Source organism: Lampetra planeri, chromosome 1, assembly GCF_965212315.1.
Source record: "Lampetra planeri chromosome 1, kcLamPlan1.2.h2, whole genome shotgun sequence".
In the NCBI taxonomy this organism is placed as follows: domain Eukaryota; kingdom Metazoa; phylum Chordata; class Hyperoartia; order Petromyzontiformes; family Petromyzontidae; genus Lampetra; species Lampetra planeri.
Window position 1 is genome coordinate 17,199,890 of NC_136107.1, and position 26,065 is coordinate 17,225,954.

General features: G+C 44.9%; 1 protein-coding gene across 3 annotated transcripts in view; it reads right to left on the bottom strand.

The window, feature by feature from the left end:
- Positions 1-26,065, bottom strand: part of PIKFYVE (phosphoinositide kinase, FYVE-type zinc finger containing) — a 39,437-nt gene that overhangs the window by 7,866 nt on the left and 5,506 nt on the right. The window contains exons 6-37 of one of the 3 annotated variants that reach the window (XM_078602108.1): positions 25,719-25,965; positions 25,186-25,281; positions 24,947-25,016; positions 23,760-23,917; positions 23,103-23,214; positions 22,461-22,614; positions 21,729-21,896; positions 21,374-21,445; positions 20,875-21,004; positions 19,853-20,033; positions 18,771-18,845; positions 18,530-18,637; positions 17,948-18,088; positions 16,988-17,114; positions 13,913-15,149; positions 13,464-13,731; positions 12,727-12,827; positions 12,443-12,514; positions 11,412-11,583; positions 10,280-10,458; positions 9,785-9,898; positions 9,556-9,664; positions 8,919-9,073; positions 7,832-7,919; positions 7,658-7,709; positions 7,082-7,192; positions 6,119-6,239; positions 4,962-5,054; positions 4,229-4,264; positions 3,708-3,791; positions 2,724-2,815; positions 1,243-1,410 (exon numbers count right to left, since the gene is read on the bottom strand). In XM_078602108.1, coding sequence (XP_078458234.1) covers positions 1,243-1,410; positions 2,724-2,815; positions 3,708-3,791; positions 4,229-4,264; positions 4,962-5,054; positions 6,119-6,239; positions 7,082-7,192; positions 7,658-7,709; positions 7,832-7,919; positions 8,919-9,073; positions 9,556-9,664; positions 9,785-9,898; positions 10,280-10,458; positions 11,412-11,583; positions 12,443-12,514; positions 12,727-12,827; positions 13,464-13,731; positions 13,913-15,149; positions 16,988-17,114; positions 17,948-18,088; positions 18,530-18,637; positions 18,771-18,845; positions 19,853-20,033; positions 20,875-21,004; positions 21,374-21,445; positions 21,729-21,896; positions 22,461-22,614; positions 23,103-23,214; positions 23,760-23,917; positions 24,947-25,016; positions 25,186-25,281; positions 25,719-25,965 — 5,091 coding nt within the window. The remainder of the gene's footprint in view (positions 1-1,242; positions 1,411-2,723; positions 2,816-3,707; positions 3,792-4,228; positions 4,265-4,961; positions 5,055-6,118; positions 6,240-7,081; positions 7,193-7,657; positions 7,710-7,831; positions 7,920-8,918; positions 9,074-9,555; positions 9,665-9,784; positions 9,899-10,279; positions 10,459-11,411; positions 11,584-12,442; positions 12,515-12,726; positions 12,828-13,463; positions 13,732-13,912; positions 15,150-16,987; positions 17,115-17,947; positions 18,089-18,529; positions 18,638-18,770; positions 18,846-19,852; positions 20,034-20,874; positions 21,005-21,373; positions 21,446-21,728; positions 21,897-22,460; positions 22,615-23,102; positions 23,215-23,759; positions 23,918-24,946; positions 25,017-25,185; positions 25,282-25,718; positions 25,966-26,065) is intronic. The other 2 variants (XM_078602099.1, XM_078602090.1) reach the window with 2 other exon arrangements.

Sequence of the window (26,065 nt, forward strand, 5' to 3'; positions counted from 1 at the left end):
ACTTTATATCCTGTTCTTAAAAACATTTTAATTGTATTAACAATTGAAGGACAATGGCTATAATATATGTAAAAAAATACTGTACAGAAATTAGATCACCACACATGCAGACACTTGCCAAAAAACAATGGCTTCGGTTAAGTCATTACATTTTGTTAAGCTTCCATTCAATGATGCACAAATCTATTTTAAACAATGCCACCAACCAACCAGGTATGCTAGCCAAACAGGTTAAACCGGATAGAAAATAGAACAGGGTGCGTGCCGTTAGTGTTAGCCATAACCACGCAACTTGATTTGGATGCTAATGACAAATGGAGACAAAGTAGGAGTAGAAAACTATACGTTGAGAAAGATGACAAACCTATGGAATATGCCTCAACTGCTTTAGATTACGAGGTCATCATAGCTATTGTGGTTGCCACAACTCTCCATTGCAGTTGTTGCAGAGTCGATACCTGACCTCCAAAGCCTGCTTTTAGTGTCCTGCCATCTGGCTGTGGGGGTCTTCTTCCCCTTGTTTAGGACCTCGGGATGCCAACTTTAGCAAAAGTTTATTTTGTGTGTCGGCAATGAGGCTCTCTTTTCAAATCAAAGTTAGCTAAATTAAAATAATGGTAAGCCAACAGCTGGACATTGCAAAAGCATGAAAATTGTTTGAATTTTTTCATATATACAGTATATACGTCAAATGCTATCAATTTACATAAATGATTGTGACCGCTGTTAAATGTAAATGCCAAAAACAGCCAATGCAGTCATTACTTTCTTCTTAAAATAACAATTGAATACAGAAATGTGTAAAAGGGGCATCATTGGTTGACCACAGAACCATGCAGTTTTGTCAAAATATAAAAGAGGGACGCGCAGAGTACATCCCCCACAAAACTGTAACACGAAGCCCCACATGCATGGGTGGTAGGGCACGTAACGATTTGCCCACTCGTGATTAATTGTCATAATTGAGGGTCTCGATGCATCACAATAAATCGCCTGTGGGGAACGTAGCACCTCCTAGTGGCTTACAGCAGTCACGTGCACAGATTCAGACAGAACATAAGCATAGCCAAGTCAATTGTTACCATAAACTATTCAATGGTACGCAATCGTCAGCATAAAAATGGTAAACATTTATATAGCGATTCTTATGGTAAGTACACATTTGACAAGCAGTCTGCAAAAAATTGTGGTCTGAAAGTAGCTTTGCAGCTGTGTAACAGGAAAAAAAAACAAAAAACAAACCCTGGCCCTGGGCATCAGGTACATCCTTGGACCCCTGCCCAACTGTGCACTGGACTGATTCTGCTCCCCGCAGGGTCTCGGCCTTCTTCCTCTCTCCAGCCTCAACAGGCGGCTTGGTCACCGTGCCCCGGAAGAAGGAGAGCATCCCTCCACCTGAGATCTTCCTCCCTGTGCCACACATGGTCACAAAACAAAGTCCCCCTCCATCCATATTTAAACTGATAAGGCAAGGGGCTGTCAGAGTGCACCTGTAAAGACGACTTGACACTTTTCTTGAGATGCCTCCTTTATTGAAGACACGTTCATTTCACACAGGCTGCAACAGTGCCAAGGCTCCTGCACATCTCCCTTGTATTACGGACCGAGGTCATGCCCCCCTTGCCGAACCTTCTCGCCGACGACTCTGGACGCTCACTCAACCAGCAGATTTTATCGTCCTCTTCAGTCACCTGACCGCACGCTCCTTTCGATTATTCCCGTAGCCATTAGTCCCTTTGCACACAGCTAACGCCTGTTAATTACGTCCCGTGGCCACTTGTCCCTTCACGCCGCATGTAGACTCCACTATCATTACACACCTATGAAGCACACTGTAGTGCATATCAGGGTGGGTGTAAAGCTAAGTATTAATTCAAAATTGTACAGATTCAACCTCATACAATTTCATGCAACTTTTCTGGTCTATGTGCTGTCAAAGGCCATTGTCCAAAACATCACCTATGTTTTTAAGGCAGTGCTATTGATGAATTTATTGGTTTTGTTATTTGTGCACCACTGCCAGTGCAGTATCACCAAATAATGAATACAATTAAAAAGGAACTACAAAACTGGAATTAGATAAAATCCCAGGTTTAGGCCACTATATACAATTAATGCCACATTAGTGCAAGGCAAACCGCTTTGAATTATAAAAATCGTCTGGTAATTATGCCATTGCAATTCAAATCGAGTTTCACAATTTACATTAAGAGCCCACCTCGTGAATAATTATAAATGATGCAACTTTTCTTAACCCAGGAAAGCCTCCAAGTCGCATGACTGCTACATCCTCCATTGGGATGTTTAAAAATAATTAATTTAAACGAATGTCCTACCTGTAGAAAAAAAGTACCTGGAAAACACTCCAGGGTCTGCACAGATAATGGCCAACTTTCTTATATCCATCTGCCAACCCAGCAATATAAACAGGGTACACCAGTCACAGTAGGCAGTGTGGGTAAAGTGTGGGTACTCCCACCCCCCCCCCCTCTTCCAAGACATTTGGTCAGGGAAGAGGAGGCTACCCCTTTTAGAGGGGCTCTCTTTAGAGCTCTTCATGGAGGTCCTTCTGCAGCAGTGTAGCCGAGCATGAAATTTCAGGGAAAAACCTTTACCTTTACAACACCCAGGGGGCCACACACTATCATACGAGTGTGAGATAGACCTAGCTTGCGTGCATTGGTAATTGCAGTCAAACACCACTCAAACCATTAGTTTTGTACCAGTCTCTGGCTCAGAGGAGCGACCGCCGGATGACAAGATGGTCTCGGGACTCTTGCCCGGGCTGACGACCTTCTCCTTTTTCTCCACACCACTGTGACGAGAGAGTTAATGGTCAGATGCATACTGTCCACGACGGAGCCACACAGATCACCCCCCCTCTAACATGTCAACAGTAATTGCTGTCAGCAAGCACAAATTGAGGTACGTGTTAAGATGGGTGGTGTGGTTGGAACCACTCCCGGATATTCTGTTACACTGGGTATTAATCGAAGGCTGAGCCAAATCTAACAGAGGTCCAGGATCGGTTCGGCTATGGTTCACCTATATTAAGCTGTGGCCGAGAATCACTCAAGTTTTTCAGCAGAGCATGCTGACCAGTGCCAAAGACAAATATTCCCTGTGTAGTCTTTGACTGTTGGGGCACGTGCAGATCACGAGCATCTGATGAAGGCAGGTATGGCACACAATGGTATGTGGTTGGCCAGGACAAAGCCCGGCCGCCTTTGTCTCCCTAGTGGTGATGTTTACACATCACACCAGGTATTAATTTGAGGCAAAGTCGACCAAAGAATGGTTTGGATAATCTCTACCTGGTAATGGCTGCAAGTGGGAAGCGGTTTAGTAGCGTAGTGCACTCACCACTACACTGCAGCTTCCCCACACCACCCACACCCCAATTGTATCAACCACACATCCGCAGGTGGTGGTAAAAACAGGATACACATCTATGCTCACTACCATATTATCCAGGTCAACGGTTAGTATATGCTCAGATTTGAAAACTTGAGATGAAGGAATTTCTGAAAAAGGATTTTGGGAAAGAGGCCTACAGCTAAAAAAAAATACACTGCTTGACAACTTGATCGAGGGGCTGTACAGTGGTACGAGGAGACATCTCAAGAGGATAGGATGGAGGGTGTTTGAGCCAAGGACCTGCCATTGGGCAGAGGAATAAATCAAAGTATTGGTATGCTGGAAAGTACCCCACGCTGCCTGTAGACTTTTCACTTCCCGTTCTTCCCAGGACTCGAACAATTTCCTCCAGTGCAGCCTTGTGCTCTTTGCAGCTGGCAATCAAAACATACATATTGCCAGTCAAACCTCAACTAGAAATAGCTTGGAGTACCTTAACAAAATTAAATCTAAAAAACAATACAACTCTCAAGTAACAGATAATGTGAATTGGTGTAGTGTGATTTACATTAAGAATTTTGAGCAGAAGGGGGACAGTAACAAGTTTAAAAGAAAGATCAAATCAAGTTTTATTTTTGTCACCATCTTTAAAGCCTTTTCATCTTTGATATATTTGTATTCACTGATAGGCACCTAAATACAAAAGTTTAAATACATATGTAAATTACACATTTGACCCTTTACTTTAATAAGTTACTGCTATCTTCTTGGTTCTTTTGGTAAAGTCACGTAGAAGGGAAATAATAAAATAATAAAACATAATAAAATAGAATTCTCAGAAAGACAGCGTCAGATGGTCTTTCCGACAGACCTGTTCTTCACCTGAGGACGGCTGCTTGCGTTCTGGCTGAAACGTCATGAGAATTGTATTTTATAAGGTGTTATTTTTTATTATTTTATTATTTCCCTTCTACGTGACTTTACCGAAAGAACCAAGAAGATGAATCCCTGCAGTCATGAAAGCTTTCAATCGAAAAGTTACTGCTATTATACAAAGCATATAAAATCACAACATTCGTTTGCATTTCAAAATAAATTGGTTTCAGGGTGGAACAGCAAGGTAGCAGTTAACACACTGCACTATATAAACATGGCGACCCGAGTTCCATTGGCAGTCACGGCTGATAGATGGCACTTGCCACCTAAACAGAGCCCTTGGGCCCATCCCATTGGCAATCTGCACTGACCAGCAGCATTAGTGAAGTTTGGTCAAACAACCCAGATGACTGAAATGGCATGGGGGAGGCTAAAACCAGCAATTGACTAAATGGGCTTGCACATGATTATTATAATTATACAAATTGGATCAATATAAACATTAACGTAGGAAGAACAATATTAAAGGGCTCGCATAATGCGTGTTGACTCATTAATCCCCCCCCGCCACTTTGCACAAGGAGCGCAGAAGTGTGGTCACCGCATCTACGCCTCTATAAAGGAACGAAACAGATGGACTTCTCCACAAATCCGGCTGTCGCCTGATGAAGCTAGTTGTAATTACTGGTGAAATGTCATACTCAGTTTGTAAATATGGGTTGGTATACCTGAGTGCAAACGCAATGATTGTGCTGGGTTCCTTCTCACACACCACAATGGGCACTCGCTCGAACTCAAACACGTAATGATCGTCCGGCTCACTGCAGCACAGCATCAAGAAAAGAAAGCAAAAACCACCTTTGAAATGTAACAATGCTGAAACGCATGTGACTAATGCATCATCGGTAAGCATTTCATATATTATTTCATCAACAAGTACAAAGTAACATTATTTCAGGTGTGTCACCGAAATTAATTGCTGGAGGACTCTGCATATACCAGAATCTGGTGCAGTAACAAGGTCAATAAAATACTTTCTATACCCTCTGTCACCGAGTTTTCACTGCATTAAAAAGGAGTTCAATGATTGTCTATACTATGGACTCCTATAACTAGGCATTTGGTAATTGACTATCCTTTCAGCGCATTTGTAGTGGGTTCAACTTGAACAAGCGACAAAGATGGTGTAGTCGAGGCACACTATTTATTATAACTCACAGGGTAACAATGGAAGGGGTAATGACCCCTTCACCCGTACTGGACTGGGATACACCCCTAGGCTGCCTAACTGTTATGCTCCCAGGTCCTCCGCTAAGGGCGCTAGGGGAGGCTATCTGACCTGGCCCTGGTCAAGGCACAGGTCACAACACCCAGCCAGACAGACCCGGCTCTTAGAAGAACATCGGCTCTGGGGCCACGCCACTGGCTTGCTCTGCCCGGTCCTGAGAAGGAAAGCGGGTCAGAGGAGTTCCAGGGCCTATTTGCCCAGTCTTCACTGGCTCTTTCGCTCCTTAGCTCCCCAACACTCCTCTCGAGCTCTCTGGCCCCGCCTTTTATACCAACTTGCCACCGAGGGGTGGGGCTGTGTGGGATCACAGCATCCTCCCACAGCCCCCCAGGGTGGTAACCGTTTGCGGACGAGAATGTGGGCACCCCTGTGTACCCGTCCGTTTCCCTCCCGTAACACCCCTACACATTCATTGAGGTCGAGAGTAAATCCCAAGAAAGGATTCGACATATGTAAACAGAACACATTGTGTATTTAAGAATCAAAATGGGTCCTTAACGTTAGCAACCACAAGTGAATTCAAAAGAGGCAATGTTAAAAACGCACAACCCACAACTTTCAAAGTGCCACAATAGGTCTGTAATAGGAAGAGCTTACAAAGGCAGAGGAATGGGGTTGTAGCTGATGCCAGGCAGGAGTGTGGCTATGATGGCTTTCATTGTTGACTTCTCCTTAAACTGGGCCTCCTGGGAGGTGCCAAAGAATCCATCCACCACATCTGAAAAATATTTAGGGCAGATGAATCCGTAAAGCAGTCAAACACGATAGATTAGTTTTACACGTCGGCACAAAACTGTCTGTCGCCTGATGAAGCAAGTTGCAATTACTGGCAAAACGTCGTACTGTTAGTAAATGTTGTGGCTTGGCTCCCTAACACACCGGTGTGCTGTACTAGTGACGAATTGGCATGTTCTGTTTCCGTGGCAACCCTTACTAGTTGGCTGTGTCAGGTGGTAATGGGTTTTAACGACACATTTACACGATCCAACCCAAAAACCTCTATTATGGACGATAGATTAAACTGACCAGGCATAATGTGATACAGCATCCGTGCAAGATTTTATAAAAAAATTTAATTTTAAAACAAACACAAGGTTGCACCATAAGCAGTGAGATCAAAAATTATGTGCAGGAGGATGGTAAGGAGTTTGAGTAAATCCAATTATTTCCCAATTATGGTTCATGCCACTGGAAATATTTTTTTGGCTTGCGCACACCAGGTTACTAGAAGGAAAGGGTGGGTGGTCAATGACCGTGGCGACCCAAGGCGTAGGCGAGTGGGAACACCCAAATGTATTACTGGACATCTGTGAAAAAAGAGCTTCATAACCTCAGGTCAATTCCTCCAGTCTAGATAAAGATTTGTATTCTGACGCAAACTGTGGAATTGGTGTCATGAAATCGGCTCGTGCCAAGTGGATTGCAGAACCAAGTGAGATAGCGATGGCTTGGAGAGGGCTTTATCCAGCAGTGGATTGCTCATGGATGACGATGGCGTTTCAGTGGGTTGAGGGCTCTGGGTGCCTGGCGAGTGGGGTTGGAGTGTGCCCCACAGCTTACCCTCCTGCGATTGCTCAGGCTCTGTGTTGTAGGTGGGTGCCTCATAGGGCGATGGTGGCTGCAGGTGTGTGGCACTGGTGCCCGGAGGACCCAGCGAGCTGCCTTGTTCCTCTGCACCACCAACCCACCAGACATTACAACAGCAGTTTGGCGATGCAATTAACTAAAATAAAAAAATCTTACGACAGTTATTCATTTGAATCATGGGTGGGGAAAACATCTGGCTGGAAACCTCATTTCATACAGCTCGTGGTCACGGGGCCTACCACTTTGAGATGGCCTGCGAACAACATTTACATGTCACTGTAAGCATCTTATCTGCAATAAAATCGGGTATTAAAAGTAAAAATTTACCTGGCAACCTAATTTTGCATGCTCACACACCTGTCCAGCCAAGGACTTCTTTCTTGCCTTTATAAAAGTCAGACACGTGTATATTTTAAAATCCTATTAAGTCATTAGTAACATAGGTTCCCTTGCCCATGATTTAGGCAATCACACAATAATACTGCAACGTCTAATAAATTATATTTTTCTTTTTGTGTATTTAAAGCAGTGTACTTTGGGGAAGCATACCCTTATCGTTGCTGGTTGACACCACCCTTGGAGAGGTATCGTGGGCACTGCTCTGTAACCAAATGACACACAAACAGGGAAAATTATATTGTGCGAAATGAGCAGTTGTTTGCCCATAACAATCACCAGGCATTCTATACTGGTGCATTGGTAAATTGTGGACGTGGGCCCTACCCTGTCATCAGAATGCCGGTGGCGTCCAGGGCTCGGTGGCACCGTCTGTCGCTTCTTCCCCTTCTCCTGATGAAACATGTCCTGAAGCCTGCCAAATGCACATGCCATGGGCACACAGGCAGAGATTTTCCAATGGGCACACAGGCAGAGATTCTCCAATAGTTACTCAAGTTCACATACACCAGGTCCTTCAAATAAAAGCCCAATTCAGGGGTGCGATGCCCTGGTTTATACATTCTATTTACAAAACCTGGTTATGTTCACAGACCAAATTTAGCCCACTTGAAACTTATAAATGTATTTATTTAGCTTTCTATGTTATACAAATGATAAAAGATGTAAAAGCTAAAAAAACATCCGAAAACACCGAAAATGACAGGCACAAACAAATGCTACAATAGTTACTGCAGTTCTAAACCAGGACTCTGGTGCGCGACATTTCTGCGCTGCATGAAAATGCAGCACACAGCATTGCTTTGCACATTGTTTATTCTTTTGAGCTTTGCGAGTACAGTGTGACATGGTTCAGCAGTAGCAGTCCCTGCCTGTTGGAGGTTCAGTTCCAATCCAGTGGCCACCCTGATTATTATTGCAGGTGGAATAATATGTGCAATCTACTTCACATTCAAAGATGAAAGATCCACCTCATGTCACTCAAGACTAGGCCATTTGATTGTTGCAGTCAGGGTACAAATTTGCCAAATTCTAAAATTACCCGCAAAATTACTCAAAAAGGAATTACACCTGAATAATCACTCCCCTACAGGCAGCCATATGCCTGTTTGCAGGCCAGGTGCCATGTGACCTTGTGTCCACGGGGACTGCAGCCACAAGGGGTGCCCTTTCCAATGGTTGGAGATGATGAAACGAGACACCCAAGCATGTAAGGCACTATACAAAATACATCATTATCATTGGTGATTTTTAAAAGTCCCAATTACTATCGATGTTTAAAATGTTCCTCCAAATTACCACATTATATGTAAGACTTAGTATATGCACTTAGGGTACTCTGAGGACACTATAAATGATACAATCTAACAAGGAATAAATAATTCTAAAAACGGCACCTCGCAGTGCGACTTACCGGTTGTTCCAGGCGTGGACCATCTCGCACAGCTTCTGCTTCTGTCCAATCAGCACATCGGAGAACAGACGAGGCTGGTGGGAGGCATCTCCTGCGCTGGTCAGCAAGCGAGCCTGTATCTTCTCCAGCCATTCTTTGAATTCACTCTCCTCCATCTGTTCGCAAAGACAATGCACATTAGCGGGAGCCATGTAAGCAACACCTATGGCCATAGTACCCAGAATTGGTCCGATCGTCAGGTCTCAGAAGCAAAACAGGTTTTGTCCTGGACAGTGCTTGGATGTGTGGCCTCTATGCATAAAGCACGGGTTTGTAGGTTGCTGCAGGACTACATCTTCAGGAGGGCAGTGCAGTAAAAATCCATTGTTGTATAGTACTATGCTCCGATATCTATGCTTCCCACCTTCAACCCACACACTGATCAGTGATGATGTATGATCAAAACAACCCCCACAATCGACATGGTGTGGGAATGCCCTCATCCAACAGTGAATTAACAAAATGGCTGTACAAGTGAGAAATAAATGTAGATTGACTACAAGAATGTATAATTCCATCCAACTAGTTTCACGATGGGTGGGGGGGGTGTGCCACTCACTGTCAGTCAAGGCAACTGCTATGCAATACGATACCGCACCTCTTTCTGAGCGAACATGTCTTCCACCTTCTCCTCCCGGCTTTTGTTGAAGGTCTCCGTTTTGAGGGAGCTCAGCCTTTCATCGACAGCCTGGTAAACCTGCTGCACACTGGAACCAGAGGGGGCAAAACAGCTGTGCACCTTTGTGGAACAAGGCAACGTGCACAAACGCAGTTCACCTTAAAGTTTACAGACCGCCACGTTGCAACTGTGACAACGTGCCACGTACTGTGTGGTGAAGTCTTTAAGGTCAGCAAGCCGGGTGGCCAGGGGCAGGTGGTGTGGCCGAATGCACACCACCAGGGGAGGCAGGCAGATCAGGCGCAGGCGGATGGAAGAGTGGCTGTGGAAATACAAGACAGTGATAGCAAAGGTTCATCGCTCTCTCCACCACGACAGACACTGCATTCCACTGGGGAGGTAAAACAGTTACTTTTAAAGACGATTCTGTAAATTTGCATGGCATTTGTTACACATTCTGAAATTGATATTAAAGGTAGAGATACATTCGAACTGCAGAAAGGCACATACATTAAAACAGGACACTCAAATGCCCACAAAGATCATTACTCAAAAGGGAGAAAAAAAATCTCCCAGGTCAGTGGCATGGCCAGCACAATGCCCAGATGCCTTTGCTTCCCCCAGTACTGCCAGATTCGTAGCACTGAACAACCATCCCTACCCCACCCCTAGAGGAACACTTGTGTTTAGCAGCAATAATCACCTGAAAGATGCAACCATCTGGTTATGGGAGAAGTACTGGTGGTAGTCCTGGTGGATGGAATGGCCACAAGGCTCTGCGCTGGCTCTCCGCGTATACCGCTGCCCGTAGAAGCGAAGCTCCAGGTACTTGGCAAACGACATGGCCCACGAGTCGGCCGAGAGAGGCACCACTGGTGTCGCCTGTTCCCAGGAAGCACAGGGAAAGTATACCAGGGACTGTTCTACTTACGAACATTCGACTTACAAACTTTCAGGAGATACAAACAAACCTGTCCATATGTCCAGTTGCCTGTTTGGACAGTCGCAAGTTCAACCACCACACAATAGATGTCGGTGGAGGGATGAGGTCACTGAGGAAGAACAGGAGGTTGAGCAACCCAAAGGGGTTCAACACCAAGCAGCTGGCTGAAGGTGTCGGCACAATTAATAAGGAATTGGATTGTTTTGAGTTTCAGGACCCAAACACTGAAAGATTTGCCAAGGTGTTTGGAACTGTTCACGATGCAAATCGTCTGTTACACGTTGATTTATGAAGAGAGCAACTGTGCAGACATCTCGGTCCTTGTGTTTCCTCTCTACTCTTAAAAAACTGACCAAGGGAATTAGCATCCACATCTGCAGAACAAAGAACCAGTGGCATCTACATCTGCAGAACACAAAGCACCAGTGGCATCTACATCTACAGGAGCTAATACAACGTTTAAAGCCATTCTCCACATTTAGTGTACATGCTGTACAACATGTTTGGAAGCGACAGGAGCAAAGTTGGACTTGAGAACAAATTTCTGGAACCGAACTCGTTCGTTAGTAGTCCTTGTATTCATGAGCACACTTCAATATTCGCATGCACGTTATGTAAACTCAAATTTTTATGTCCAGATGCACACATCTTCAGCAAATGGCCAAAACACAACTATGGCAATGTGAGCTGTTGGGAGGCGTTGGCAAGATTCCCTAAAAATTAGAAAATGGGGAACATTTAGCAACGACAGTCTAGCTCCTGAACAAACTAAAAAAACGGGTGACAAACTACGACCAGAAATAAATGACAATTTCACATTCTATAAACCCTAGATGAGACTTAACACCACAAACATGCCGAGCAAATCACGGATCTGTGTGTGCAAACACACCTGCTGGCAAAGGCAGCACCAGGACCAGGTGAGGATGCTGTGCTGGTATCCGGGCACGGGCGACTGCAGCTCCTTAAGCAGGATTTGCACGCAGCCATTTCCGTGCACAAACTGGCGGGCATGCTGCACCATGGGGGTATCGCAGTACATGCTCGGGCAGTTGTACGACGGCCTGCACACAAATGGCAAGCGATGCTGTCATTCGCTGGGTTGCTGTGTCCATGCTGGTCAGTGGTGTAGCTATTATAGGTCCATGAGTCCACTGTGCAGATGCCTTCCGAGAGTGTCCAGCGTGCATTGGTGTCTCAAGCACAAGTTCCGCATTGAGTGTGTTTTGTCTCCAGTATATGCCCCACGGTGTGCATCTCCAGTTCAGCATTGTTATTGTTCAGGCAGTTCAGCTCGGATAAGACGGATTCCCCCCCCCCCCTCGCCACGAATTTAATTCCTTGTACCAGAGCCCATGCCATTCTATAAGACCTCTGGTCACATTTCCTCGGGCGAGCGCTTTCTCACAACTGAATACAGTTTGGTCTGCCAGCAGTGTTTATTGTTCAGGTAGTCATGTTGGTTCATACACCGCTGGGCAAAGGCGCTCATGCCGCACTGTTTGACCGTAGTTTACCACTGGTCAGCTTGGGTTGGTAAGTAGGAAGCACCACGCATTGGAGTAAACAGGTACAGCAAATATTGTTGTTCTGCCTTCTGCCGACAACGCAGACATACAGCATCAGCCTACACCACTTGTTTTGTGAAGGTCAGCGCTACATGCACTATTCAGGCTCAACCCTGCTTGGTATCCGAGATTTAACAGGATTGGGTGCACTTTGCAAGTGATTGGGTCAGAGGCTGTGTTTATGTTCACAGCACAATAGTGCAATATTGCTCAGCAAAATCTGAACGTGGAAGAACATGGGGAATAATTGCATCTACGAACAGGATAGTCCATGTGGAAGCTTGGCCATGGAGGAACCCATGTTAATGTATTGTATGAGTGCCAGCGTGATTGTTAAGTAGATTAAATGACGTACCTGAAACAGTACCGCTCCAGAAAAAGCCCAAGTGTGATATCGTTTTTTCCGTAAAACTCCATTGTCACCAACCTGTATGCCCAAACGTTGGGCACTATATTATCAGCATGACTTAGCATTATATTGTTATTAATGTGCTCATCCTTATGGATAGATTAGTGTAAATATCACAGAATTTGTAATTAAGTGGAAGTTCTACACGTGTGCAGGATAAACATTTAAAATTGACTCATAAAATTGAAAGTGTTACATGTGTGCATACTGTCTCGAGTCAAACAACTCACCATGGGCTTACACAAGGGTTGGGAGCATTGCTTGAATACAGGGAGAAGCTGCTGAACAGCACGCAGAGCTTCTGATGGTGCAGGGGGTTCAAGCTGTCAATCTGACCAAAACAAAGCGGCCGCAGCTCACCTTCACTTTATAATAAAATCACAACCACACATCGTTAGCAAATGCGGCAAACCAAAGGTTATTTCAGTTCTTAGAAAAGGAGAGCTAATGATACACATTTTCTTTATTACACTGCAGAGAAATGGAACTGGCCAACGACTACGATGCATTAACCTCCTGAAACGAGTATTGATTGCCCAGTGAGGCTCTCGTATAAAAACAATATTTTACAATTATTTTTTATGGAATTATATTTTATTATGAGTATAATTCAGCATGAATTAAAAATCACTGCAAAAATTGGTAATTAAAATACTCCAAGGGAATTACACAAGATGCATTTGAATGAGCATTTTACATGTGGAAAAACTGGAGTACGCAAAGAAAACCGATGTATATGACAGCACAACTCAAACGTCTGCAGAGATGGGTTCTCAAGCACACTTGCTGTACCGTACACTCCTTGAATGGAAACCTTTAAACCCAACAAGTTTGGGAGTTACACAAACATGCGACCCAGTAACCCTCCAATTCCAAAGTGCTGGATTACAAGAATGCACCACCACAAGGTAGAGTGTAGCACGGTCGGAATGTATGCGCGAGTTTTTTCAGAATACTGCCCAACTACCTTTCTTTGCCAAGGGTCTTGCTGCTTCGATTCCTCGGCACAGTCCAAGGATGCCCAGGAAGACTCTCTTTCACGGCAAACTTGCTCTGGATCGTGGTCCTGGTCATTCCAATCCGTGCCAGGTCTCAAGATGTGCCGGCTTTGTAGCCGCAGGCTGCCCCCCTGCGCCCGGTAGTCAGCCAGGAGTCGGGCGAGCTCCATGTTCTTGGCCAAGGGCTCCGTGAGTTTGGCTGAAAGCAGCTTATGGTTGGGCATCTCGACGACAACGCTTGATGGGAAAACGGGAAATGAAACTTGCATTAAAAAGCAGCCAACAATATTCCAAGTTACGGTTTAACTTTACTTAATAGTTATCGCTACTCAACAAAATCGTTGGGTTTTAATCCATCTAAGGGCACAGGACACGAATGTAGTAAGGACAACTGCACGTAACAACGTTTGAGCCTTACAAAGGTCTTTGAGAAGAGACAGCGCCGTTGGGGACAAGATGCGCGGTGGTCATATCCCGTAGCAGCTGCTTCTTGCGACGGTCTTCCATGTCCTTGGCTTCCTTGTGGCACAGTGCCGACCAGAAAATCTCATCGGAAAAGTAGCAGCGGCAAGGGCTGCGCGAACCAGCATCGGTTAGTACAAATGGCTCAGGAAACGTCATGTACGGAGACACCGAAAGGATGACGTCCCTCATCTCAGTCACGAACGTGCGGGTGATTTTTCTCAGCCGCTCCTCGTGGCTCTCCTCCTCAGAGCATGCAGAGTGGCCCATGTCGTATCGCAGTGGGTCGTGGAACTGAGACTCATCATCCATCCTCGTCTTGACAGCTGCCTCACACCTGGCACGTAGGGGGTCGGAGTGGTCTGGAAATGGCTGAGCGTATGTTGTTTTGGTCAAACGGCTAATGCTGCTCCCATCTGCCATATCTGCTGCCCCTTTACTTAGAGTAGGTTTAGATGCATCTTCATTTTCAAGGGACAATGATTTCATTGCGTCTCTGCTGCCATAATAAATACCTGACGCTTTAGTAATAGCATGATCCTCCTTGCTATGGACAGCAAGCATCGCTGGAACATGTACTTCAACGTCAGTCTTAACTTTTTGACCTTCATGAATGGCAGTCTCCAACGCATTAACCATATCCAGCCCAAATGGGGAATCGTTAAGAGTCAGAGACTCAGAGCCATCATTCTTGACATTAGTGATCGAATGCTCTCCAACCAAAACCTTTGTACAATCTAGACAGTCTGGTCTAAAGTGACCAGTTGGATCATCTTCAATCACTCCATCTGCACTTAAATTGGAATTCAGGTCTCCACTCGTTAACGTGCCAACACTCAGATTGTCCGCTTCCTGGGCATCGTCCAAAGAGTCGTGTGCTTGGTCTGTGATGCTGCTCCGAAGCCCATCGCTACTCTTGGAAGCAGGGTCTTCCATGTGTGCGATGGCCCTCATTTTATTGCCAACCTCAGAGCCGATGCTGTGCAGGGATTCAGCTCTGGAGAGCGAGGGTGGCCAGGCAAACTCATCCATGAGAAAGGAAATCTCCAGCCGAGAGTGGTACACCATGTAGACCATGAACAGGATGATCTCCTTCACGCGGGCCAGCTCATACGCCCCGCTTCCCCGCAGTAGCACTGTGCAGCCCAGATGCTGTGCACAGCCCTCAAAGAACATCAGCGTCTTGGACTTCCCTAAACAAAACAAACAGCACAGCCCACACAGATGAGATGACAATAGTAAAAAAAGGCCATGGAGTATTTGATTTATTACAAACATAAATATATAGGTAGTGTTTCTTTAGAGCCAAGCCACAGTACATTTACAAGCAGATGGTACTACTATGTTAGCAGTGCATGTGCAATTCATGCTATTGTTTAACATTTTTAAAATGCAAATTCCAAAGTAGGACACTGAAATGCTGTGTCACTCCCAAAAACGTATAATAATGCCAATTAAAATCTAGGAATGCTTTACCCAGTGTCAATACCCTTATTCAGGAAGGTCCTGCATCGAGATGTTTGGCCAATTCCATTACATTTATTCCATGTGGGAGGAAATCAGAATACTAAGAAACCCACATTGAGGGGGCGACACTCAGCACTGCAAATTGCCTGGGTATGTGTCTCGGTCCCATACCTACACATCTACACGTTGTAACAAGTCACCTGCTTACACTTTATGCACCTATTCTTGCACCAGTTGTAGGCACACCTATAACTAACTGTACGGCCACGTATACTCAACTTCTCCCCGTTCCTATCTATTCTGCACCTCGCTTATCCTGCACTCAGCAGCTTTGCATCTCCACCGCTGCCCTCACCTATGCTCCCTCAGACACGCTCACCCATCTGTCCCGGGCGGGGGGATCAGCCAACACCCCGCCCGGCGACGTGCGAATGTTGAGGTCCCGTTGACGGCTGGAGTGGCAGCGGCGAGATGTTGTCCCTGGCAACAACTCTCGCCTCTCACACCCACTCCCGCTTATAACCCCCTGGCTCATAACAAGCCCTCACCATTCCTCCGCCAGTTGCCCCATTAATCTCTTATCACCACCCGTCATTTCCTGTCTCCTAGGCGCCAACCGCTGGTCACAGCTTAGCACCTGTTTGACCTCGGTTGCACCGGCTTCGCAACTAAATTATTGGCGGTTTGTCTGTGCAAACATGTTGCAACACGCACTTCTGTTCGACCCCAGTTGCACCGCTTAACTGTACGCACCGCACATTTCTCCTCTCTTTACACATCTGACAGGCCATGGTAAGCCACCAAAGTAAACAATAATCAGTGCTCAGCCTTGCACAGCTTCTGAATAATGATGAGATGCAGGCATACGAAAATTAATTTCGTCATAGTAAAAATATCAGAAAATGCGTAAATCAAACAGTGGGTGGAAAATCCACCAACATTACTACTATGAGCCAAGAATGTCTGTGTGGAAGGCGCATTATATCACTCCACATGCTGCACCCCCCCATCATTAATATTCATGAGCAGGTGGATGTTTATACTCGCGCAGAAGGTCGAGCGGAAATACATTTTTTATTGCAAATTCGCTTTTAGTTTGACGTTTCTTTAAAGTGCATCTAATAAATAATTCTACGCAGCAACAAAGTGGGTTAGGTGTTTATTTCTTCAGCACTTGAAACAAAAGGTAAGTCTAATTTAAGCTTCTACATAAATGGTAAAACACATTTCTCGGTGATTTTACAGATATTGTATCGAATTCCAATTTAATTCAACCCCAGTGACTGAAAGCAGAAGAGACTAAAGTATCAGAGCAGTGAATTTGAAATTGAAGGTCAGTTATATAGTGCTACAGTGACATGGAGGAAGCTGTTTTGACAGTTTTGTGCCAGTTTCACTGCCATTAATACAGTGCCATAGTGAACTGTTTGACATACTTAAGTGCAAGATTCACTGCCATTAAAATTTACACAAGATACAATTATATGCCACTCAATTTTTTCAGAAATATTACAGCTTCCATCCTAGGATGGGCAAACAAGATGGTTACATATAACATTCTTACCATTAGGCAGCTGAAACGCCTTAACGTAGAACTTGTGGCAGGAGCCAAGCCTGGGTTTGGTCACCAACTGGTCTATGGAATGTACCAGGTCGCCTTGAGTCATGCGGCTCACCATCTCCATCACTTTCTGCATTAGTGTAAACATTAAAAGTAAACTATTACACATTCTAAAAAAACAAACCCGATTGCATGGTCTTGCAACGCATATTTCTCAAAAGAAAAAGATACAATGTATTAAAGTACAGTGCAAAGTTGGACAAAGGACATGAGTGATGATTTACATAAATTCAGAAGCTATACAAGGTAGCCAAATTGCTCAAGCACACTAATTAGAGAAGGGAGAACACCAAGGGTATGTAATGCAGAGATCCCCCGTTTAGCAAAGTGCTGTTAACGAATACCTATTAAAGCTGACAGGCAATTTTAGTCAGTGCCAAGCCAAGCCACCTTCGTCTCCCCAGCACCAATTCTTTACACTCCAAATATACGTTTAATGCCCAGTCGACCGAGGGGAGGCCGAGGACAAGTTGTAATACCACTTTCCATGGTTTGAAATTAACTCAGGCTGCTGGGTTCACAAGTAGTGTGTCAACTACTGCACAAGCACTCTTTTGCCACAACTGTGTATTCACAAATACAAAGATCCCCCATATAGCATGAACAGACTGTTGGGGCAAGTGCTGTTTGCGAGCACCTATGAAGGTTAGCACGGCACACGAGGGGGTGGGTGGCCAGCACTATGCCCGGCCGCCTTCGTCTCCCTAGTTTCAATGTTCACACATCACACCAGGTACTCATTTTAGGCAGAGTCGACCTAAGGGAGGCCCAGGACCAGTTCAGAAAAGTCACTGGTGTTCACCGTAAGCAGGAATCGAACTCTGGTCGCCTGGTTCGTAACATTGCGCGCTAACCACTACACTACTGCTCCCCCAGGTATTTCACAAACGTGTGCACACCCACCCGTTTGACGTTGGTGACCAGTGCAATGCCATTCTCCAGAAGCATGTCTTGAGCAATCCGAGATACTGTTTTTTCCACCAGCATCAGGTGTGGCTTCATGTCCACGATGCGAGCAATGAAATTCTTCAGAAATTCCCGCTCCTTCACAAACAATTAACATTCATAACCAATAAAGACAACATTCTTGTATAGTTCAAGGGATGATGAGAGTAATCCGTCCTTAAATGCAGACCTAAAAGCCAAGCTCGCAAAATCATTCATTGGAATAAACGCTAAAAGTAATTTGCACAATTACAAAATATGCCACTGCAGATCATTCACAGCATCTACTACAAATGTTATGTAAGAAAAGCTCCAAGTGATGGCACAAGAAGTGAGCTTTGGCGACACTGGGTTGGCAGATTTATCACTGACAAGAGAATGGACTAAATATGCAGAAAATTGGTTTTAGACAAGCCAAGAAAATGCATGTAAAATAGCATTTAGAATGACTATATGCACATTGAGAGATGAAGTCCTCGACAGTCAGTAATGTGTAATTGGATGAAAGTGCAATGCTGAAAAATGGAATGTGGCAATGACCTGCAGGACGATTGGACAAATGGAGGAGAACTTGGTCTCTTCTCTGTACAAGTATTCAATGGAGCAGGTGAGAAGCAGAATCTTGGGATTTCTGATGCAGCTGTTCATCTGGAAAACCACCAAAAAGAGAGGAGCTGCAGATTCTTTTACAATATTACGATGCGCCAATGTAACATTTTAAAGTGGACTTTGTGCGCAAAGATTTTAAATTTGATCATACATAATCCTCCATAAAACATACCTTTTTGTGTACCACATTCTTGCTGAAGACATATCCATTCAAGACTACAGAGTCAAATTTCTTCCCACCTGGAATCTATTAAATAAAGTGAGCATAACAAGTTAAAGCACGCAATGCATGGTAAATAAACTTGAATTTTGGCTTTGAAAGTTAATGGATATGTAATAACACGCTGGAGACGGCTTGTAGAATCGGTCCTTTTATTTCACTTCCTTTGCAGTTCACAAACACTCCCCCGTTGCTGGCAGGCAACGGGAAGCGGGCAGACAGTCACCAGAGACCCACCACCACGTGGCACCCAGAGCCCCACTCGCGAGTGGCCTCTCCCTCTCTTAGTTCTGTGTTTGACCCCGTGTCTCTCCTCTCTCCCCTTATTTAATGCCTGGGTCACGTGGTACACTCCAGCCAATCCTCAATAGCCTGCGCCGAATGTTCCAGATCCCCCATCAACTCCCGGGACCACGCCCCCAACTTGTCTTCCCATTGGCGGAGGCCAAGACCACCGAAACCAATCACCTAGCTGACATCCCGTGATCACGCCGGGGCCATGCTCCCAGGCTCCCCCCCCCCATTGGCTGTAAAGCGGGACTGGCAAAGCCGATCACCACGTGAATCTGACATAGGCTCTTATTACAGATAAATAAGGTACCTCGTGCTTTTTTAGATCAACCTTTAACCCAGCACAGTTGGCCTATCTATGACCGAATAACCGGGAATGCACCCAATCTCAGAGCTGAAGCGACGCAGGGTTCGACTGGGATCGTACTTGGATAAGCGACTGCCATGCTCTAACAGGTCAGAGCTGCAGGGTTACAAGGTGGGCCAAGTACAGCAAAATCCGTTGAAGTATTGTACTTATATGCTCCCAGTATTCACCAACCCAGTGACAAGCACTTGGAAGTACCAATCTGTCATGATCCGCATGGCACGAGGCCCTCATTCAGCATTGGTTTAGACAGAAAGGCTTTTAAAATGTACACATATTACTCAATTGTCCTATTACAAGGAGATATGGAGAACCCGGAATTGGATACAGAATCCATGGCGCTGCATCACTGCCCACGCACACGTTGCGGGCGCACCTTTTTGATGTGCACGTACTGGCGGATGTCCATGTCGTCGTCGTCATTCTTGACGTCTGGCCGGACACAGCGCACGGCCTGGTCCACGATAGGCAGCACCCCATCGCACCAAGCCAGCGGGAGGCACTGCATGCACAGCAGTTGCTGCAGCACGGCCGTGGCATGGGTGTGGCTCGCTGACCTGTGGTGGACAACCGGAAGCAACGCAACTCACGATGTAAATTTTTTTTCACGCTCCAAGGCTGAAAATGTATGCATTAGCTCTGTCTGTCTCACAAATGGGAGGGGGCACAATAACTCCTATAAACATGATATAAGGAATAAAAATGTGATATTAAGTTATTACTATAAAGGGGCTTACCCGAAATAAAAATTGGCCAAATTCAGTCTCCCAAAAATGTGGAGAAACAAGAGCAAAGGGACCTGCTTGCAAATGTGTAGTGACTGAATCGGAGACACGAAGAGTTGGAGGCACCGTTTATTAATGCGCACCCAGGTCAGGACAGTTGGTAAAACTGCCTGACAGGCGACACCGAGATGGTGAAGACGGAGACGACAGTGAAGACTCCAGCAGCATGACGGGGATTCAACTCCAAACGACAGGCCCGAGGTCCTCTCTCGGGGCCCCCTCTTATACTGTCAGTGTGGCCTGGCTCCGCCCCTGGCCACACCCCCTTTCTAGAACCTACCCGCGGGCTCTTGGCGTGTCCCTTCCATGACCTTTCCCCGAGATCCCCCTCTGGTGTATCATCTAGCCTGCTGTTGTCAGGGCTGCTGGAAGCTGGAGAACCCCTTCCCCACCGGCGCTATGCTACTGCATAGCTAATTCTATGTCCCTACATATGCAAACGCATTTTGCACAGAACCGTCTTTGAACTGCTAATTAAACACTTGAGGACAAAACCCATGTTCAAAAGACTTCCTTAATCCACGAGCATACATTAACTCCCCCCCCCCCGACTTGTTTAGAATACGAAATGTCACAAGGGGGTTTTCCCCCCCAAATAGTGTGCCACGCTTACAGTAACATTTCCATGGCCGGTCTCTCGCCGTTCTCCTCGCGAAGGTTCTCCAGGGCGCTGTGGTGCCAGCCCAGCGGGGTGAGCAGCAGGTCCTTGTTTGGCTTCTCAACACCACGGGTGTACAATGACTCTGCCAGAAAGGCAACATTAATTAAACAAGTTTTTTTTCTTCATGTTAATCCATTGTAAATGTACAGGACTACATGAACCCCTCCCCACACTCTGGTCGTCACACTTGATAGGCTCAGTGATGACATCACCTAGAAGGTTAACAACACTTACATGCGATCCAACCCAAAAAAATACCCCTTTATTATGGATATTGGTCGCGAAAGTTTATTGATGTTCAATATGTAGGCCAATTGTAAGGTTACAAGTTGCTCTTAATTTAATCATAAATTCCATTATTTTCAGTTAAGCAATTATGTACACAAAACCAAAAGGCAATTACTTTATCTTTTCTGAAATGATCGTAAGAATTTAGTGGAACATAGCATACCTCTAATAAAGTCGTCACTTATATGGATGCTTTGATGTTCATCCTGGGACTGCTGTCCAGCCAGAACATGAGCTGCGTAAACATTCATGAACAAAAACACATTAGATGCAAAACAACCGCATTTAAAATATTTCAAATGTAATTCTAAATTTACATAAATACTTTATGGACAGCCGTACAAGTCCATAAAGATTGTGTGTTTACACAGTCAAGGATAACGAAGGAGTTAGAATGGTACTGTTAAATTCTGAACAAATTCCAAATGGCATCCATTTGTGTGCACGTTTCCTCACTGTGGGTACACAAAGGTCATGCAAGCTATGTAGACAGCCATGCGGACACGGCAAAAGCAGACCTCTCTGTTCGGTGTAGTACGGAGGCACATGTGGCTGGCTCGAATGCCTCTTGACGTGGAAGTTGACATTGTCCAGATCGCTGCTGAGGCTGACGGAGGCGGCTGAATCTGTGCTTGCCACAGAATGGAAGCTGCTCACCGACGCCCGCTTCTCTGGGCTGCTTCGTCCTAAAGCACCCGGAGGAGACAAGCGTCATTAAAAACGCATGCCCTTCACTGAAGAGCAACCTGTACAAAACAATCACTTTTGAAAAGCGGTAATGAAGCCCGATGGAATTCCAAGTTACTTTTCCTCACACGTAAAATTGCACAAGTTTTCCAGAGTACACCAGTCTTCGGTTGCGTGCGCATATCACACCACTGCGTAAACAGCTTCCAAGTTAGAAGTTAGCGCTATTCACTGCGTTCCAAGAGATGAAAGTATTTAGCATGGTGCTAACATTGTGGTGCCTCAGCTGAAGTGTCCACTCCAAAGTAGACTGGCCTGCTAATATTTGTTTGCAAAAAGTAAATGAAAATTAAATTTGCTTTTGCCCACAAAGCATGATGGAAAAAAGGTGGTATGGTGAATGCAAGTGCTATCCCTCAGTAAAAATGGGGTTACATAATAAATATAATCCCTCGGTGTTCGACAAAGGAATTAGCACGGAAGTGTTTGCTGTCAGTCTTAAAATATGCAAAAACCTTGTTAAAAACGTCTATGTAGGAGGCAGTAGATGTACAAGCCATTACCTTTTAGAAGGCTGTTTATACGCTCATTCCCTGGCGATCCCTCCGAGTCGCTGTCTTCGTACTTAATGTCCTTGAACCACGTGGGCTCCGATGGGCCCTCCACAGAGTCCAGTGAAGCCGTGTCAGGGGAAGCTGGCTCCGACGACACCATTTTCTAGCAAACAGGATGGACGATTAAATGGACTTTTCAATAAGCACCGCAAAATGCTGCTGTGGTGTCAAGGTTATCCACACACTGGGTATGCAATTAATAGGTTTCCAGTTTTATCTCCCAGTATTTGCAGTTGAGATAAAGTTTCCAAAATTCCACCTCAGTCCACTCCGCAGCATAGAGTACACACACCAGTTCATTGAGCCGCAAAAGTTACATGCGGTGGGATAAAGTGTGGGTACTCCCCCCCCCTTCCAAACACTCTAGAAACTCTAGAGCTCCATCTAGTGGAAGCCCGTCTGCCAGCAGTGGCACAAACAAGAAATTACAGGAATGCACCTTTTACTTTTAGTGCACAATCCTGCAATTTGTTTGGCAAGGGCATGGCATTCATCTACAAAGTTAAAATAGGCATTAATTTCTTCATACATTTGCCACATCTGTTATTTTCAATTGGGAATATTACGAGCTACACCTAAAATGTAATTTACCTTCAGAGGTCGATACAGTGCATATTCGTCTCGGAATATTTGATCGAGGTGGGTGACACAATCCAGCCAGTGACCATCAACCAATGCTTGCCCTATCCCAAGACCCTGCTCCCTGCAAACGCACCATTCACAATACACAGTAAACAGTTAGTTAAATACTAAAATCTGTTGAAAAATAACTGGTGTATGGGAATGGCATGAATTCCTTTGTAGTAGTAGATTAATTTATTACACATACCATATTTGGCAGGTGCGATTTAATAAAATTGAAATCCACAATCTAAGCATTGTACTTTCCCGCACACCTTGCTACAGAGAAATGTTCATCCTATGATGAACTAACATTTTCCATTCGAGGAAAACAATATGAAGAGCTGTAGCTTATACAAATTAAGTCACAACACATTTTACGCAAAGGGGTTTTTTTGCACAGAAATTGGTAAGGGTAACACCATCACTAGACTATTTAAATTATGAGTGGCTGCCCAATAATAGGATCCAGCCCAGTGTTTTGGACCCAGGAGCAAACTTGGCCATACAACAATAAAAATAAAATATTGAAATGATCAACTTTGCTATTTTAAAAATGCACGCTTAAAAAGCTATTTCTTCAATTCCCAACAAATGACCAATGGTGGTTGTGACTGGGCAAGTCACCTGGTAGACACGTGCCCATTTAAAGTGAGCCAGTCTATGAGCTCCTTGCCCACGATGGTGTTGGGGTGGTTGCGCAGGCGGTAACGGTGGTCACGGAACTCCATGCCAGTGCTCGAATGGCAGACCCTCCGCCACAGCTCCTTGAGCTGCACCGAGTCCTGGCATAACAAAGGTATCCTTGAACATGCGCATTTCTAATTGCAACCCAAGAACGCTGGTAACAATGCTTCCAATGTAGCATTTAATTCTGGCTCGTCACAGCTAGGTAGTCTGTTAAATCCACAACAGGCAAGTACATAGGCACTGGGGTGATTCAGCCAGATGAACTTGCAACATGACAAATAATGTATACATTTTAACAAGCAATAACAAAACATAACTACAAGATCACAGACATGTCTGCTTATGCAACACCTGTGAAATAAATGCAGCTATTCCAATAGTATCAACCGATACGGTTTACCTGTATTCTTAGGCAGGGAAATTGAGTTCAGGTCCATACGGCATACAGCCGTTTTAAATGCGGGCAATTTTTTTGTCCGTTTCTCCCTTGTGGTGGGACTTTATGAATGTTGAGATTCATAAGGGGCACGGGGTGACTAATAAGGCCTGAATTGGTCTGTAATAAGGTCGGCACTGATAAGGGTTTGACAGGTATGTAACGTTCTCCCACTACTCTTGAAAGGTTGATTTAGTTTGTGGGAGAACTTAAAGCAATAAAATAAGTAAAAATAAATCAAATCACGACGTTTCGATTGCAACAAGCAATCATCAGGTGGGAAAACCACAGCAAGAATTTTTTTTTGCTGAAGTGGGACAATTTTTTTTCTCTTGCTGTGGTTTTCCCACCCGACGATTGCTTGTTGCAATCGAAATGTCGCGATTTAATTTATACCTACGCGACTTTACCGAAAGAACCAAAGAGTATGGATCCCTGCAGTCACAAAAACTTCAAATCTAGATTCAATAAAATAAGATTAGGGTTTACCTTGACAATGAAACAGGTGTTAAGATATTCAAACACCAAATGGATACATTTTTCAAGGCATCAAGTGTGCATTAACCACACGTACTTGTGGAAAAACATGTTTGAACATTTTAGCACCTGTTTTATTGCCAGACAGGGTAAAACCCATCCTTATTTTCATACTGGCAAAAAAGGTCCCATAGTTAAAAAGCAAGCTTACCAATAATAACTTTCGCTCTTCATCGGTCATATCCAACTTGTAACTCCGGCCAACTTGGGGACTTGCAGCACTGAAACCGAGCAGAAACAGAGCTAAGCAAGAAATAAAAATGAACACCGTGCGTCGCATGATTCAAATAGTTTACTGATGAGACCGAAAGCTTTTTAAATTCAAATTTGAAAATGAATTACATTTAAATATTGGCATTAAGATAGAGAACAAAGGATGCATTTGGCCACCTCTTATGAGATGGCGAGAGAGTGATTTCCTCCGGCACAGAGCTCAGGCGGGAGAGAGTGGCTCGAGCACTGCTCTGCGGCTCCTGCACCAGTCGGCTACAAAAACACCACCCACCACGAGGTTCATAAGTCAAGTCCTCTCATGGCTGAAAACACAAGAATTCATCAACCAAAACTTAATGACGTAAGTTGCAATTGTAACAGTTTAAAGAGTGTCATACATCATGGTCAGCTAAGATTGCTAGAATAGGTCACGAGTGGGGGAAAAAAAACGTCGGAAGGTCATGAGCATGGAAGCACCAGGGCAGATACTGAGGTAGGCCAAGACAGACGGTGGTATGAAGTGGTGAACCAGGATGGTGTAGATGTAGACACAGCTGATAAGAATGTGGAGAAATGGGACCAGAAAGAGACCCCCACAAATAAGCATGGGGAGAAAAAAATGCAAGACAACATTCACAATTGTATTCATAACCCAAAATAGCGAGACACACCGACACACCCTACATGAAGGTGACTGAGACAAACCGCACCTGCCCCAAGTGACTTGTTCCTCCAAGAAACCAACGCGGCTGGGTTTGCGCGACCCGATCGGTGTGCGAGGTTCGCTGTGGCTTTGTTCTAGGGCAGCCGTGATACTCCCACCGGCAGCCCCAGTACCATTCCCACCACACGCCTGGTCGGCCAGCACGGAAAGGTCCTCTCCCAGGGAGCTTCCATCTGCCGAGGCCGTGTAGCTCATAGCCACCTTATTACAGTAGTTGCACACCCGTAGATCTCCTGGAACAGAAAAAGAATATTGCTTCATGTACCAAATATATATAACTAAATACTTTTGATAATGATCGTATTACCCAACATGTGGTCGATTCTCAGAAGA